At 33.6% G+C, this 17,560-nt stretch overlaps 1 protein-coding gene across 4 annotated transcripts in view; it reads right to left on the bottom strand.

Annotated features, from left to right (window-relative positions):
* LOC105195962 (protein bicaudal C homolog 1-B) overlaps positions 1-17,560 on the bottom strand; it is a 43,367-nt gene that overhangs the window by 7,582 nt on the left and 18,225 nt on the right. For all 4 annotated transcript variants that reach the window (XM_011161625.3, XM_011161624.3, XM_011161622.3 and 1 more), the window contains 8 exons: positions 16,424-16,493; positions 9,839-9,918; positions 4,940-5,155; positions 2,923-3,162; positions 2,403-2,621; positions 1,678-1,978; positions 923-1,297; positions 4-105 (listed from right to left, as the gene is read on the bottom strand). In XM_011161625.3, coding sequence (XP_011159927.1) covers positions 4-105; positions 923-1,297; positions 1,678-1,978; positions 2,403-2,621; positions 2,923-3,162; positions 4,940-5,155; positions 9,839-9,918; positions 16,424-16,493 — 1,603 coding nt within the window. The remainder of the gene's footprint in view (positions 1-3; positions 106-922; positions 1,298-1,677; positions 1,979-2,402; positions 2,622-2,922; positions 3,163-4,939; positions 5,156-9,838; positions 9,919-16,423; positions 16,494-17,560) is intronic.

Here is a 17,560-nt window from a genome sequence, read left to right on the forward strand (position 1 = left end):
TACGCAAGTTGGTATTAGAATCCGCAGGATTGACCGGTGAAATATTACGAGGGCTGATGGCAGGACTAGATAAAGAGCTAGAAACGCTACTTAACGAAGAATAAGCTGCAAATAAATTTGTCACATAAGAATCAAAATCACTTTCGATACATCTTAAAATATTAGGCGTTTAAGGCAAGAATAGCGTTGGAACGAGGGGGAATTCACAACCCAAAATTTTGTACACCAATGCCGATTTTTGGCATTGCTGTAAAACACTGCCGACATTTTTGTACACTGCCGACAATGCTTATTGTTAGTCAATGCCTACAATGCCGTCGATCCTGTATTAAAATTAAGGCAATGCCATGCAATTATGAACACTACCGCGTGCCCATTATCATACGCCAATGCCTGCACAAGAATTCTAAAGCTTTCCCGAAGTATTCAAAAATTTTTGTGCTCAACCCCATGATCGACTCTGAAGTGAGCTCACCACTCCCCAACCACTGACGACAATGCCGTCAATATTATAGGTCACTGCTTACTTTTTTCGGCAGTCCACTGCCGAAATTTTGTACACCAATGCCGGCTGTGAATTTCCCCTCGCGTTGGAAAAATTTGAAGTACTAATGATAAATCTCAGGATATTAAAATTTGACTGTCAATCCTATTGATTTTTTTTACTTCAAATTTTTTTTTGCTTTGATACTTCCTAATTTGTTTTTATGAAGCATTTTCAAAGTTAAGTTGAAACTTTATTAAAACACATTTCTTTATCTTAATCTAGATCGAATAATGTTACGACATCTTACAAAAGTTTTTATACTTTTGTTGCGAAAATAATGCAAAAAGCGTGGCAATGGAAGAATTAAGTATACAATTATTCGTAAAGAAATTGAAAAACGTGTAAAAATATAGAATAAGTTGGGGGATTACTTACCACTATTACCATCTTTGCTATCGATCAATGAATTGGCATTCAAACCATGGATACCAGAAAAGTTGGTCGGTACATTAGAGTGAAACGCTCCAATACCGGGAGGCATTACGTGGTTCGATAATGCATGGGGTCCGTGGGAAGTTCCCATTATGTTGTTGTGCATCATGTGTTGTGTCGTCAGCAGGGCGTTCAAATGAGAGTAAGGATACGGGCACATCGACGGAATATAATGATGAGGGAGGCCCCAGTGTGACGACAGTCCTAGAGAATTTGGTGAGTGCGAGATCGGCGATACGCAGTACGGCGAATTTTGCGTATTTACATTTAACATGCTGGAGAAATTATCCGATATGCCGCTGATCAGATTGTTGGAGCCTAATTAAATATTAAAGAATGTATATTAATATTAAAAAATAAAATAATATACGGAAAGAACGGTTTTGCTAAAGTATCTCGAAATTTAGCTGGATATAATCTAAAAATAGTCTTGTTGGACAATCGAAATAATTATGTGGGACACAATGAAATTGTAAAGTGCTTTGACATTCTAGCAGCTAATTTCACTATCCTACCACATTTATTTTAATGGCCTAACAAAATTATTTTCCGATCTACATCTAGCTAAATTTGTTAACATTTCATGTAAATTTTAAACATTTCAGTAAAACCGTCTTTTTCGTGTGATAAAGAAACATATCAATCGACGATATCGTATTTCTTTTCTATTATGATCGATTCCAATGAGCAGCACTCACCATCGTTATTGGAATTGCCTTGGAAGATATTGCCAGCATTCGGAATGTGATAAGTAACTGGTATATCGGCAACAACCGAGGGCTCATCCAGTCCCAGCAATTGCTTCCGTGCTTTGTAAATATTACTGGCCTTCCTCTCGATTCCTTTGATAATCACGGAAAGCGTACTCTGTTTCGGTTTGTGACGAACGTTGATAAACACGTCCAGAGATTGCATGAGTTGGGAGATCTTATCAGTATCCACGGAAGTGGTCATGGAATCTTCCGGCAGGTCGAACATAAGTACCAGTGGCAACGAGCCCTAAACATACGATCATCATCAATGGTTACACAGAGTAATTATTATTAATGAAAAATATTCTTCGAAAACCAAATTTAAAAGAAAACACGTAACTTGTTTGCAATTATTTCATAATCAAGCGTAAAATAAAGTATATTTTAAGACTATCATATGTCTCAATTATTTTATATATTACAAGACATAAAAGTTAAAAATGATTATTTGTATAAAAATCATGAAAACTGCTCGATTGAAAGAAGTCATAAAAATTGAAAAACTAGTGTGAAAGAAATTTTAAATAGAGAAAGAATGGCTTTGAAAAATAAAAATGTTCACATAAAGAAAAAGATATGAAAATGTATAATACGGAGCAATATTTAGAAAGAGAAAAGATAAAATTTGGAATTAATTACAGAGAACCGGATATATAAACGTATCGACTTACCACTAATTGTTGTCTGGCCAAGTAAACATTGTGTATTTCGCCAGTAATAGTGACGTTGCTTTTTTTGAGGCTAGGTATATTCGGATCGCCAGCATCGGGGAACATAATTTGCGTGGCGGTACGTTGCATAATCATCTTCAGATTGCTACTCTGTTTCCCTAGCACGATGCTATGATGTTGGGGTGAAATCTCCATTGACATTTGTACTTGGATTTGACTCTGAGAAGAAACGCGCGAAAACATATTAATTCTTTTAATAAGAACAGGAATTTTTGAAAAATATGATAAAAGTACTATTTGCCTTTATCGCGTCGATTTTTTGATAAAAGCTAAAAAAAACGCTAAATTGATACATATTAAGAAACACTTAGAAAAAATTAAGACTGTAAGATACACATAGCAGAACAAAACCATTTTTATAAGAAACTGAGAAAAATGTCAGATTTAATTTTCTTACTTTTAAAATTAATTTGTTCAAACTCTTGGAGGAACATATATTTCGATTATTTTTGTCACTTACAGCTAGATTTTTGCACATATAACGGATCAGCAGACACGTCGCATTTTTGACTTGGGAAACCTCCCATTCGCATCCCTTGACAACCACCAGGGTGGCGTGCAATTTCGGTCTTGTGCGAAACATCACTTGCACATTGAACTTCTCTTGTATCCGTACTACGTACGGCGAGGTGCAGTCTGGCATGGTCTGCGAAGTGCCCATTATAGGCAGCTCGAAGGAAAAGATCAGAGGCGTCAGATTCTAAAAAAAAAAAAAACAGTATAAGTCGATATGTTTTTCGAACATTTCTTGGAATATTAAGGTGAATATGCATGAACGAACGAACATGCAAATTTTTACTAATGAAAATTCAATAGAGACGTATAATCAATGAAAAAACTTATACCAAACAACAAAAAACTGTTATACCAAAAAACCTAAGTGGTAATATTTTTGATTTTTCTTAACAAATTGATATCACAAATTTATGTAATCTAATTTTTAACTAATGTGTATTTAAAACAAAAAAAATATATATATATATGAAATTTTTAAATTGCAATTAGAAACAAAATATATATATTTTCTCGAAATATAACTGTACACAACTACTTTTAAAAAATAATACTCAAGTGCCATGTATATATTTGCAGTCCCATTTAAAAGTGTTTCTATTCCAATCCAAGTGATATATTTTAATGAAATATAAAATTTAATCTAAAGAATTTGAGGTAAATTTAATTTAAAGAAATGAAAGTAACAATACAAAGCTTATAAAATTTAAATAAAATTTTAATGTCAAGAACTTAGCACTGCTAGACCTTCAAATATAATAAAGTAGTAACGTTCACATATACAGATTAAATTTATTATTTCTTGTAAATTGTTTTCCTTATTTGATTTAGCAGCGCCAAGTTTTTATATAAAAATTGTTTTAGTCTTAAAACACTTATCATTTACTTAAAGTAAATATTATTGCAACAAATTATCTCAAGAATAAACTGTGTACACAGAAAAATACATATTGTTATCTTTGAATATTAAGTGGAAACAAAAATTGCTTATTGCTCTGATTTAACTTCAATACAATTTTATAATATTCTTCAAAAAAATATAAATTCTTATTTTTTGTATGAGTTTTTTTTTTTAATTTGTGATGAGTATATTTTACGATAATTATCAAAAAAATATTCTTTATTAAAGATAAGATAACTGATATTTACTTGAAGAAAGTACATTGAGTAATCGTTGCTCAGAGTTGGGCATATTCGTTATTTTTTGAACATTTTTTTATTTAGATGATTATTTAATTAAAATTTTATTCGTTATTCATATTATTGGCTATTATTCGTTATACGCGTTGTTTGTATTATAGATATTATTTATTATTCATATTATGGGCTGTTATTTATTATTCTCGTTATTCATTATTCGCATTATTCTTTATTTGCATTATTTTTTATTCACATTATTTTTTCTTTTATCATTATCTACATATTAATTTCTTTTCTTATTGTTACTATATATCCAAAAGACTAAAAAAAAAAATAAAACTTTGATAATAGCTACATATTCTCACCTCATTTTTACCGTCTTTATACGGCCGATTTGAAGAGTGCGAATAAATTTATAGAAACGCCACAAAAATCACGTTTATTTTCACTTTTAATTTAGAGATACTTTTATGGTTGTAGTTATTGAAAACAATAAAATAATTATTGAAAATAAAATAAAGTAAAAAGTTAATAAATAAAGTAGTAAAATAAGTAAAAAAAAATAAGTTAAGTAATAAACGAATAAGATTTTATTTACAAATAATAAATTTTTATTCGACTAAAAATTTTATTCGTAAATATAGTATTCGAAATAGACGAATAAATTGTTATTCGAATAAAAAATTATTCGTTATTCCTAAATAAAACTTTATTCGTTATTCTTTATTCGAAACATTGTCCATCTCGGTACTCACACAAGGTGATTACCGAGCGTTAAAATTATACTTCTGAGATATTCAGGACGCATTTGTAAAAAATCTTACCCTGACACGAGCACGGGCGCGTTCGACGCTTTCCATTTCGCCAGCGATGGAAACCTGATTGCTCTTGTCTTGATGATTGCTGCGATTGCTGTCTGGAAAATGAATGTGACAGCCAGTTTCCTCCATCACTCGTTTAATTGTCAGGCCACCCTTACCGATGATGTGCGAATGGTCGGTGTAGCTAACGTCTAACTTCATGGTCACTCTATTACTTTGCTAAAAATTAAATTATGAAATTGGCCGTTTGTGGAATTGACATATTATATTTGTAACTTTATTTAATCTTTATCATTGATCATATAGTCAGCTTTGTTTTATTATTTTGATCAATTTCTAAATATTCTCTACTCTGTTTCTTTACTCTGAAAAATTAAACATTGGCTATTTAGAAAACACAATTTGTATCCTGATAAATTAAAATTAATAGTCTCAAAAAAATAGAACTCCTCTCGAGATGTCCGTAATTAAAAATATATTTACCGGAAATAAAAATTTGACATTAAATTAAAAAATTAATACAAAATTTGATATTCGAGAAATATCGAAAATTAGAATGACATCAATGATTATGAATCTCTGTTGAAATTATCGCTGAAGGTAATCTAGATAAGGCTTTACTTTTATTGAAATTAAAATTACGATTTTATCGATATAGTTAATAAGAATAAAAAAAAACTCAAAGTTTTCATTAAAATATTAATATACTTAGATGAAATCTTTACATACAAAAGATTATTTCCATATAATATCATCAAGTAATTAACTGCTGAAAAAAAAATGAGAATCTTCCGATAACATCTCCTGCATATTTATTCATCCGGCATATTTACGTTTGCATTATATATTCCGCACAAATGTAACTTCTTCCCCGATAATTTACATTAACATTTATACTTGATATTTCCACCAACTTCATCGATTTATGTGCATGAGCTTTTCGAACCATATCGCCAATCCGTTGCGGAACGACTCGTGCGCGCAGCTCGAGATATCGCGTGGCTGAACGTTACATAAAGTCACGCGATAACGTCGCACGATCCGCCCGCCGTCGTGCGACTTCAGGAACTCCTTCCTGACCGAGTATAGCGAGTCGTTGTTGTGGTTGTACCGTTCGCTCGCGAACGAGGCCGAATATCCAAAAGTTTCAAAACGCTCACTTTGTAAGATAAAATCGGTGATAGTTACGGCGCAATGTTTAACTTTCGAAAAAATATTTTAAAGTTAAATACTAGGCGAACTTTTCGCAGTAAAGAAAGAAACGAGACAGCACTAACAAATTCGACGAAAATTTTCAATTCTTATATTGAGTCAATGCAAAGGTCTTGATCCTTTTTTTTGCGTTGCCTTTTTTATAATGCGTCAAACAAATGTCACGTGATAAAAATTGTATATTAGAAAATTAACGTCAAGAGTTGACGTCAAGAGTTGTCTATAACAAAAAATTAATTTCATTTGAATTATTTATATCGTTATCTTGTATCGAAAATGAAGCTGAAGAAAAAATATTTGCGTGTGATTATATAATGTATGAGTTTCGGAAAGGAACAAAAATGAAGAATGCTGCAAAAAACAATTGTAAAAATGTTTTTTTGAAAAATTTCCGATGTTTTCTACAGCATTTACCTCTTTTTTTTACTCCTTTCCGAAATTCGTATATCATAATCGCATGCAAATAATCGTTTTTTGTTAGTCTCATCTTTGCTTATACAAAATAGCTGTAAACAACTCAACTGGCGTCAACTTTTTTTATAAATAGCTCTTGAAATCATCTTTTCATCAATATATAATTCACCGTAGTATCTGCCAGCGTTTTCATAATGCAACAAGAGTGTAACACCATCGCTTACAAAAGAACCAAGGCTCTTGTCCTCATCTAACACTTTAAATTCCTTTGAACAAAATATCGGATATAATTTATCGAGGTCCCATGCAAATAAGAACATTTCATATTTATATAAAAAAAAATGTGCAAACGTGACGATGATTAAAAAAACTTCTTTATTAATCTTATTTATTAAAGTTTTAAAATCGGAAGGCAGAAGGAGAAGATCACGATACTCCGCCTGTATCAATTTTATTCCGCCAATTTAGATGTTCAGATATGATTTCGAAAACATAACTAGACAGATGCGACTGCGATTGCGAAAATCAGGACGTCGACATCCTGGCGTCTGCTCGAAAAGATATTGGATATCCACGCACGTGTCCGACTGAGCTCTATAAATATCTTCGCGCTATTTACGCGCCATTCGCGGTCCGTAATTAGCGCTATATATACAAATGTCGCGCTGTCGCGCCACTTTTGCATGCTTGACGCAAAGCGTGACGTCTATTTTAAAGTGTCCGTGCACTTGCCGCGATTGCAATTGCGAGAGTAGATCACGCGAATCACGAAAAAAGAGAGAGAGAGAGAGAAGAGGGGAAAGACAGCGGATTCTCGTGCCCGAGAAAACCGAGCGCAGAATTTTATCCACGTTTCTGCCGGCGCGAGGGTATACGTGTTCCTTTCACACGTCCTTCCTCACCCCGCTTCTGTCTCCGTGTATTCGTGTCTCTGGAATGCGCGCACGTCGGAATGTACATTCGACAAAGTAACAGGAATCGATCGGTACGCCCGGTATGGCTGGTATAAAGCGACAAGTCCGACTCGCCTGTCGTCTCGCGATTTAACAGTAACGGGACCGACCGACGACATCACGCCGTGTCGGCATGATTTTTTTCTTTTTTTTTTTTAACTAGGGGATGTTCGCGACAATACGAAAATACGAACGAGAGGTACGGTGTAGCAATCTAAATTCGAAATTGAAATTTGATCAAAATTTGATCTAGTTTTTCCAATTATTTATTAACATAAATTTCCCATCCACAGTTTAATTCCAAGTTTAATTTGATTTCCTCCTCTTCAAGATTCGTTTCCTCTTTTAAGAAAGCGAGCAAACTTGTCTAATTGATTAAGATACTTGGATTCTCATGTTCGTTTCGCAATGATTTATATCTTCTCACTTCCCCTCTCTCTCTCTTATTTTTTTATTCTTTTCTGTTCACGTTATATTATTTTTTGCTATTACTTTGTATTGTTTTTTATGATTTTTCTACTATTTCTGATTATTTTTTATTACTTCCTACTATCTAACGTTATTTTCTTTTTATGTTATTTCATTAATGTACATTTCTATTTTCTTCAACAGATTTGTTTTTTGCAAATTTATTCACTTTTCTGTATCAACTTGTTTAATCTTAAAGGGCTCGCTCTAAAACATCAATAAACGCTCTATCTGTCTATCTATTTATCCATCTATCTATTTATCTATTTCTGTAATGCAATTTGCTGCTTACTCAAACAATTCGCTTTCTCGCATTCGAGAATTCGTGACCGCGAACGGCGACGTATAAATAGAATACGTTCTTTCCGCATGATCTTTTGCCTCCTCCTTCACTGCTTATTTCCCCCGACCTTCCTTACTTACGATACGCGTCTGGTAATCGCGTAGAAACATGCACGAGCCGAAGAAAAAAGGCGTCGCATAAGCAGTCTGAAAGAGCGGTCTGAAAGTCTAACAACCCGCCAGCTAAAACAGCCGTCGAGCTAAATGTCGGTATTTAAATATTTATCTACAATATTAATCATATTATTACTTTAACTTTAAACCTATACGTGAAAGTATCTTATAAAACGTCTACTTTACATTCTGTACATCTTAATCTGTATTTTATATTTTGATAGTTACGACTTTATCTTTACTTTCGCGAGCGCTTATGTAAGTTACACAATATTCAATATGATGATTGATAACGTCTCCGAGTCGATATAAATTCCATGCTTAATTAATTTTTATCGCTCGTGGATGACGTAACACTTGAAAGAGAAGGAGCATATGGCCGCTCTCTCGGCTCATGTATTAATCGAATTCGGTAATCGTCCGTACCAGAATTACCGATACTAATAAGCACGTGTGTCCTTGCGTTCGCTCGTTCCGCAAGTCGGCATCGTTTCCTCTATCGCAAGACGACTGGTAATTGCGCCAACTAAGGTAACGTTGCGGCATAATAGAAAAGAAGGCCTTTACGATCGTCCGATATTTGCAGTTTCAATTATTCGATAGACTCCCGTTACTGACATACTTCTTCGTGAGAATTTCGCTCGTTGACAAAACGGTAGCCCCTTCCCCGTCTCCGCTCCATAAAAAGAAACATTATTCGCCCACCTTACTTGCATTTGTTTCCGTTTCGATTGCTGATATGATCAATTGCGTGCAAATAACGATTCATCATGTTCTTCTTGATTCACCCACAGACACTAAACTTTTAAATACTAACCGGGTCGTTTCCTATATCTTTGTAATTTCACAAGACTAATTGCGAAACGATATCGCAAGCTACGTAGGTCTTATCGGCGTATCGGGAATATATAGGGTGTACCAAACAACCCGTTCACTCTTTTAAATGAAAAGAAGTGGTTTTTTTTTTGTTCAAAATCCAAAATTTTGATAAGTAAGTCGTGCATTTCGTACATTTTCAAATGATGATATTTTTTCTAATTTCAATTGAAAATAAATTACATAGACAAAATGTTACATTTAAGTATTTAAAATGTAACAAAATAATCTTTATTGCAGATTTGGATTACACGTCAAAAAATAAGAAACTTTCGTCTAGACAGTTTCTCTGAAAATGTCTCTCTTAATCTTAAAATGATCTTAAAAAGTAGGAATAACAGAGAAAAAAACTTTAAATAAGAGAGATTAATAGAGGTTTTTGCAAAAGAATTCAAGACAAACGTTTCTTATTATTTCTTTTGCGTGTAATCCGAAACTACAATAAAAAGCACCGCTTTTTTCATTTTAAAAGATGATCGATAGCACTCTGTATATAAATACATATGACAATATATATACTCACCCGTGTGTCCAAAATTTCCATTATCTTCTCCTTTGCTGACCGTACATCGTCTAATCGTCCCGCGACTTTGATGTGCGGATCTGCGAAAAGAAGATAGAAAACTGAATTACGGTGACGATCGTTTGTTAGATAGAGTATAATAAGGGCGCATAAAAGGCGACAGCGAGTCGCGCCTTTATTACATCGAGCGATCAATTATAATTGACCTCGTTAATTACACGTTACGCGAATAAACTTCGTTCCTGGCAAAATAAGGTGATTAACCCAAAATAATAGCTACCTCTTTAGAGCCATCAAATGTCTCTCTCGGGGAAAACAAAAATAGATTCTACCTAAAAGGATATTTTTAGATATTTTCCACGTACATGTATGTTGTGCCTACACTTTTTTAAATTGACAAATAACAAAGGCCTCGGGCAAATTGGGTTACGTTAAAACCGTCGACAAAGATTTCGTCGACAAAGCTTTCACCGGCGCTATTTCATCGATACCTAGTTCGACATCGGCACCGAATATGCGTCCACCGGCGTAAACATTCATCGACTTTTGTGTAGCGTCAGAAATTATTGGTTTGTTATGACTTGAAAGCGAAATGTCCGCGAGCCTGGGCGAAATTGTTCCCCTGCAAAGGTCGACGAACTCTACGCGTTTTAGACTCGTGTAACAAAGCGAGTGTTGCTAAAGTAAAGTAACAGTTACATCGATTCGATGAAAATAAATCGAAGCCACGTATCGTGTGAACGAAACACAAAACGTACGTTTGTGCGTTGGCTAAATATTATCGGTCGATCTCATATCGATATCGACGAGAACATTATCAGCGACGGGTTTGTCGGTGATTCTAATGTGATCCCGAAGGAAATTACGACGCGCGCACAGGGCACCCGAAAGTAGAAAGACGCCGCTGGCAAGAGAATTGGCAACTGCAGAAAACTCGGTGTCAATCGATAGCTATTTTGAAGTCAATCTTAGTATTCGCGAAGCGCACACTTGCCTCTTCCTGAACGAAAGGCCTTCGACTGTATAGCGTGTTCCAAAGTCGAGTACGATGAAGCGTCATTGACGCTGCATAATGATCGCACGTGCACGTTCCGATCCTTGTCACGCGCGAATGAGACTCAATAATTCACCTACTTACGATAATTATTAAGAATTAGGAACCAATCATTGAATAAATAGATAATACGCGCGAAATGGAAACCATGATTCATCGGTGCGCTTTGTATGTATGAAGTGTTTAACTGAAATGTGAGTTTTAATAGAAGGCGTCGGCATTATTTCTCGATGAAAAGTTCGTAATTCTTCTTTTTCAATTTTTTTTTCTTTTTTAATATTAAGGAGTTCTGGCACGCAAATAGAGATCTCAATTTTAAATTAATCTCAAGTGGATTAACCAAAATAGAAATTTGATCGAGCACTCGATCATTGAAATATCGTTATTTAGTGATATTTTTCACAAAATAGATTTGAGAATTCAATAAAATTAATAATTATTTTCAAGCTGGAAATATTTAACAACCAAATATAAACGGTGACAAAACAAGGTCGAGTCGAGCGAAATGAAGATCTGCCAATAATAAATTGAAATTTAATACAGCGTTTATCTAAAAGCGAATTTCATATAAAATTACATAACCGCGGCCAGTCACATTGAGCCTCTACGATTAAGAACCGAATGATACGAGAGCGTAGATCGAGAATTGAGAATTATTTTGGAATTTTGGCAGTGTCGACAGTGTCGTATTCTATTCCTGAACAAAGAACTCTCTGCGTAAAGAAAGAAAAACATGCTTTCAAAACTTTGCAATCAAAACAACGATACCATATCGTCTGCGTCACGGAGTTGGTGCTTCTTATCTCTCTCTCTCTCTCTCGCCTAATTATGTAAGAGATACCGTGGAAAATAACGCGATATCAAATAATAAACTTTTGAGAATTGGAGTCTCCGATCAAATTCTCCCACGATCAATAGGCGCTCAGATAGCTCCTAGAGAATGCCGCGTTAGTGCGGCACTTATCAGTCCTCGCGGCACAATCCGCGATTATTTTTAGAATCGACGCGATGGTAGAGCATGCGGACTCCTCGGTGCAAGACTTTGAGGCCTGACCTGACCTCTTTAGCCGCGCCGAGCATAGAAAGTAGATGAATCCTGTTTGCACGAAGCGATAAGGAGTGTCGGCTGCGATTAAACAAGAGGGGCAGGTGTCGGAGGCTCGGCTGATTATCTGAATGATACAAGGCGTCCCTTAATAAAATGTATATAAAGCTATGCTGCGCGATAAATCGCGCAGGGGGAGAACGCATACAAAGGAAAACGATGATAATGATGAAACATATACACGAGAATGAACTGCGATAATAACGACACATGCGAAGAAAGCTACAGCTGTCATTTAAAAATTATATTTGTGTATCTGAATGCAACTGAAATTTAATAATAATGTTTTAAAATTACTTTTAGTCATGGATCTTTTTAGTAATCTTCTTGGTAATCATATTTAATTTAAAAAAATTTGCGTTTTTAATAAAGGATAATCTTGAAATTTTGTCTTGTTATATTTGAGATACATATTTACATGTTTTTGATTTTATATCTAAAAAGAGTCTATGCTGTCTGAAGTTGTAACAAAATTTCTCTCGCGATCTGACAATCTCATTTTCCTGGATTGAAAATAAAACCAGATAATTTGATAAAGTAGCGACGCTGTGAAGTCACGCGATATCTATAGTCTCCGAATTTTGTTGTTTACTCACAAACATCGTTTCAATATCTGTTGACTAATTATAAATGCAACTGCAATGTGACGGACAAACAGAAAATTGGCAATTTATTGAAAGATAATTATAGCTCCAACTTTGAAATAAACTCAAAATTTTTATCTCTTCACTTATTTTATTTTCCATTTCAGATTTTTTGATGTAAAACTAAGTTTACTGTAAAACTAAGCTGTAAAATTAAGATACAAAATGTACTGCATTGTTTAGTTTAATTGCATATTCTTTTAATTTAATTTATAATTAAATTCATTTAAATTAATAGTTTCTGTTTTAACCATCTCTTTCTATTGTTCGCAAAATACATTATATTTTTTTACTTTTATTGATCATACATACGCTGTGCAAATTGCATTGTCGTATTTATAAATTGATCATATTATTATCGAATTTCAGTGTCCAGGCACAAATTAAAGAGACAATTATCGTAGTCCTCTCTTCCTCATGAACAACCGCAAACACCCGTAAAAAAAAATAAAGCTACGTGTAGTCTTATCACTCTCGAAGAGGCTTACGTGACTCGCGGCACATCGACATCTTCACGCGACGAAGAATTAGAGCGGCTGCATGATACTGATTGACGCTTAATTCGATCACGGACAATTATCCGGCTGGTTAGGCTGGACTAGAGTCCCGCTGATCTCGCTGCGCAAAATTCATAACTGCAGCTTCAAGAGCAGGTCAAATCGCAAGGTGATATCCTATCGCGACACGGGGGAGATAACTTGATAATATCTATTAACCCTGAAGAGCGCATGATGTGAGTCAATTTGCTGCTCATTCACTGCCTCGAATGCAAATTTCATTTCGTGTTATATCTTGATATTACCTCTATGCAAGAGTACTTATTGTCAATCTGTGATATTCGGTGATTTTTTTTTTTTATATAAACTGCAAATTGAGACATATAAGTTTATAGAATAACTATCAACATTTTTTCTAATTAAAGATTGTTTGACCAATCTTTGGAATTACTCGTAAATAAATTGATTGGGCTTGCTTTCGATATTAAAATTACGTTAATTTGGTTATTAATTAAAATTTTGTTATAATAAAATTCACTCGAGAATGTGACAACTTAAGGAACGGAATAATATAAAAAAAGTTTTTGATGTATATTTGCACGTATGACGCGTGAGTCATAAACATGCTTTTAATTTTATCTACTTTATTCAGATGATGTAAATATATAAATATATATCAAATAATATTATTAATTTATCATATTAAAAAAATTTTAATTCAAGTCGGCTAAAGCCTCATATACAAAAGCAATTATTCTAGGGCATTCTGTGTGACTCAGAAAAATATATGTAAGCATGTTTAAGCATGACATACTTAATATGTACAAAATGCATCAAACAGATCCAAGTAACGTTTCGCAAGGGATTTTCTACGGAATTTAGATTTGCGACAGACTCTTGCGTTATCGTTTGGCGTCATCATTTCCGCGATTACATACAAGAAATTATTAGAAAGAATGACTGTGAAACTGAAACTTGTGAATGGCTCACAATAATCCGTATCATGCATCGCTTGAGCGTTTCTGTATATTTGCGTGCGTGAGATAATGCATACATTTTAATGATAATCTAGTCATAGCGAGCAACAAGTTACGTGAGTTTATTTATATCAGGTTACATAGGCCACCACGCGCGATTGGGTTCGTAAAATAAAGAAAAAGAAAGCGAAAAGAAAGAGAGAGAGAGAGAGAGAGAGAGAGAGAGAGAGGAGAGACAGATGCAACAGCTGTCATGAGGGAGGGATGAATCACCGAAAAATTTCCACAAGGTCTGGCCGTTCGAGGCGACGGCGCGCCGCTTCAAATAAACGAGCATTTAATCGATCCACGTATCTTAATTTAATTATTGAGAAATGGATGCAACAATCTCGCAACAGACATGAAAAATACTGAGTGAGGATAAATAATTAGTCTATCTGGAAGTCTGCTATTTTTAGTATACCTTTTTAAAAATCATATTTTGGCGTTTCTTGAATCACAATTTTTTTTCAGGATGCATTAATAATTTTTTAATAACTAGATCGTCAAATGAATGTTTCATGTAATCGGGAGAGATTTTGTGTGTATATATATATATATATTACAAAATATGCAAAATATTTCATGTATAATAGGGAGAGATAATATATATGTAATTACAAAATAAACAAAAGAGGCACTGTCCCTTGTTTTTAACTGTGCTTTTTATTAATTATGCTCATCTTATTATATCTATCAGAATTCCGCGAAAAATCTATGGATTGGGACTTTTATGAAAATTTTCGAACATCAAATCCACAATCTCAATTACAAATCGAAAATTTCTCCACAATTTTCAACATCAGTTAAATCTCAAGTTAATCTCAAGACTTCCGCGACATGTGCAAATTTTTTTTTCTGCATAATTCTTCGGCGCCAGCGATGAAACTTTAAATAGCAATCGTAAAGCAACGTGTGCAAGACGTCAGCTGACGAAGAGGCACGACTACTCGATTGACGCAATCCGCGAACAACGCGTGTTCGCACGACTACGCACGAGTCCGAATGCGAGGAACGTGCAGCGGATTGTGAAAGATGATTTTTGCGTCTCCTATGAGTATAATGTATAATATATTCCAAGGACGCGCGACGCACCGAAATCGAATTCCGCTTTGCCTTGAACGGCCTATCGATAGCTTCCGCTCGCTCACATTCATTTCACGTTATCCACAGTTTGTCACGAAAAAAACACAGTTATCATCAGATTCGTGAAATATATTTTTAAATGGATCTTGAATGTCAAACAAAAAAAGTGTTCAGAGATATATTGTTGTTTTTCATTCGCTATTCTTTCAATATTCATTATTTTAGAAATAATTCTGTTATTTTTAATTCAGAAAATGCAATTCATAAGGAATTTTTATTCACGTTACCTCGAGGTTAAATGAAAAACAGAGTATCACTGCATAATCATATTTTATGCGTGCGTTTGCATTTGTTAATGGATTTTGCCGATGTCAGATGACGATGACGCTATCGTATCGAGTGTATTAAAATGTTAAAAAAAAACTCAGTTAATTTAGTAAGCGGGCGTACTTGAAATTTTTTCGAGGAAAGGGGGGTTTATCAATTATTCTGATAAATAGCACGTTTTTGCATTAATGAATTGCTTTTTGGATATTTTAAAGCTTAAAATTTTAGAGCTCATTTTTGATCTTTAATGGGAAAAATATTAAGTTTTGTAAATAATATTCTTTGACTTTTTTCCTGAAGAAAATTAAGCAAATACAATTATTTAAGACAAAATAGGTAGTTCTTTAATACTATTATTGTTACTATTACCTATAAAATATTCATGATTATTTTCCTACGAAAAGAAGTTACAAAAAATTCCGAAGAGAACATAGAAAAGCCTCCTCCGTATGAGAAATATTACTAAATATTATTAAAAACATTGCATTGAAGTTTAAAAAGGAAAGAAAGAGGAATAAGGCAAAGAAGATTGTTCAATAAAAGCAAAATTAAAGAATTATACGACTTTGTTTCCAAAGCGCTTTAACATATCTTCAGAATTCACAGTAATGTCTCGGTTTGACATAAGAGGGTCATGCCATTTAATCTTCTGCCATTGTATTACGCAAATAATTTTTAAATTTCAAAGGAGGGTACGCCTATGAATTCTGTTATACCTATTGTGATCTATTGACACTTTGTCTGTATTATTAACATTGTTATCTTTTATTGACACTTTTATCGCATGACCTTTTCCAAAGTAAGCAATGCAGGTAACAGTGTGTTTTTAAAATGATTCAGCCGATCGAATTCTTACCTTTCTTCGACTTTGCTCCAATCTTCAATCTTGATGGCCACGTAACCAAGGTGTTTGTTCTGTTCATAACCTGCAACAATGCAAATTCGCTATCGTTATGCATCGCCACGATCGTCGCTTTTCAGATTCTCTCAAGATATTTAAGAATGCAAATACTGGCTACTAAATTATTACAAAGTTTTCGAGATATTTTCCATTTGTTTTTTCTGCGCATTTTTAGACAACTACTGAACTTTATGAACATTCAGATATAAATTATTTATTCATTCAAAATGAACGATGTGATGTCTATAGTATTTTCTTAAAATTAGGTTTATTTCTTGTATATTCGCCCGATGATTAAAGAGCTAATAACTGAATGTTTCTTATCATTTTTCAGATTATCTCGTTTTTCACATGACCTTCGTGAATATTTAATCTCCCCGACACGTAGCATTTACTTATCGAAGTTTATACATTGACTGTTATTCTCTTTCTGGAACAATCATTCTTATCACTTCTACATTGTTATCAATTTTCTAGCTGCCGTATTTTTTTTTTTACACATTTTCGAATACTGTTGATGTATGCATAAATAGTGCTCAGGAAAAATAATTTAATATATTTAAATATGCGCTCGAAGAAAATCATAAATGTAGCATCGCGTAATATAAAAAAGCTATTATTATATTTTTTTAATCCATGCGGAATTAATTTAGAATTTATCTACGGCTAAGTGGATTTAATTAATTAAAAACTTTTAGTAATTAAGATTACAAAATTTTCTCTTTCTTCCTGATGTGTCAAGAAATCTTTATTTTAATTGCAATTGCACGATACTTAATAATTATTACTGTCAATATTAGACTTTCTAAAAAAATTGCAACAATATACGATCGAATTTTCGTATTTGAAAAATTCGTTCTAAAATTATCGAAGATTTCGTTCAACATGAAAGAATATCGCGTTTTTTTCTACAGTGTCTATTTTTAACTTTAGTATCTTCAACTCTTTGGATTATTGAATGTCCAGATGTAATTTCTAAGTTTAGATAAAAGATAACTATTTTTAGATATGAACTGCACGTAGCTTCAAAGAAGAGAAACTCGACTGTCCTAAACTATGAATTAGAATAAACGATAGAACTTAAAATAATTT

Source organism: Solenopsis invicta, chromosome 12 (genome assembly GCF_016802725.1).
Source record: "Solenopsis invicta isolate M01_SB chromosome 12, UNIL_Sinv_3.0, whole genome shotgun sequence".
Taxonomy (NCBI): Eukaryota; Metazoa; Arthropoda; class Insecta; order Hymenoptera; family Formicidae; genus Solenopsis; species Solenopsis invicta.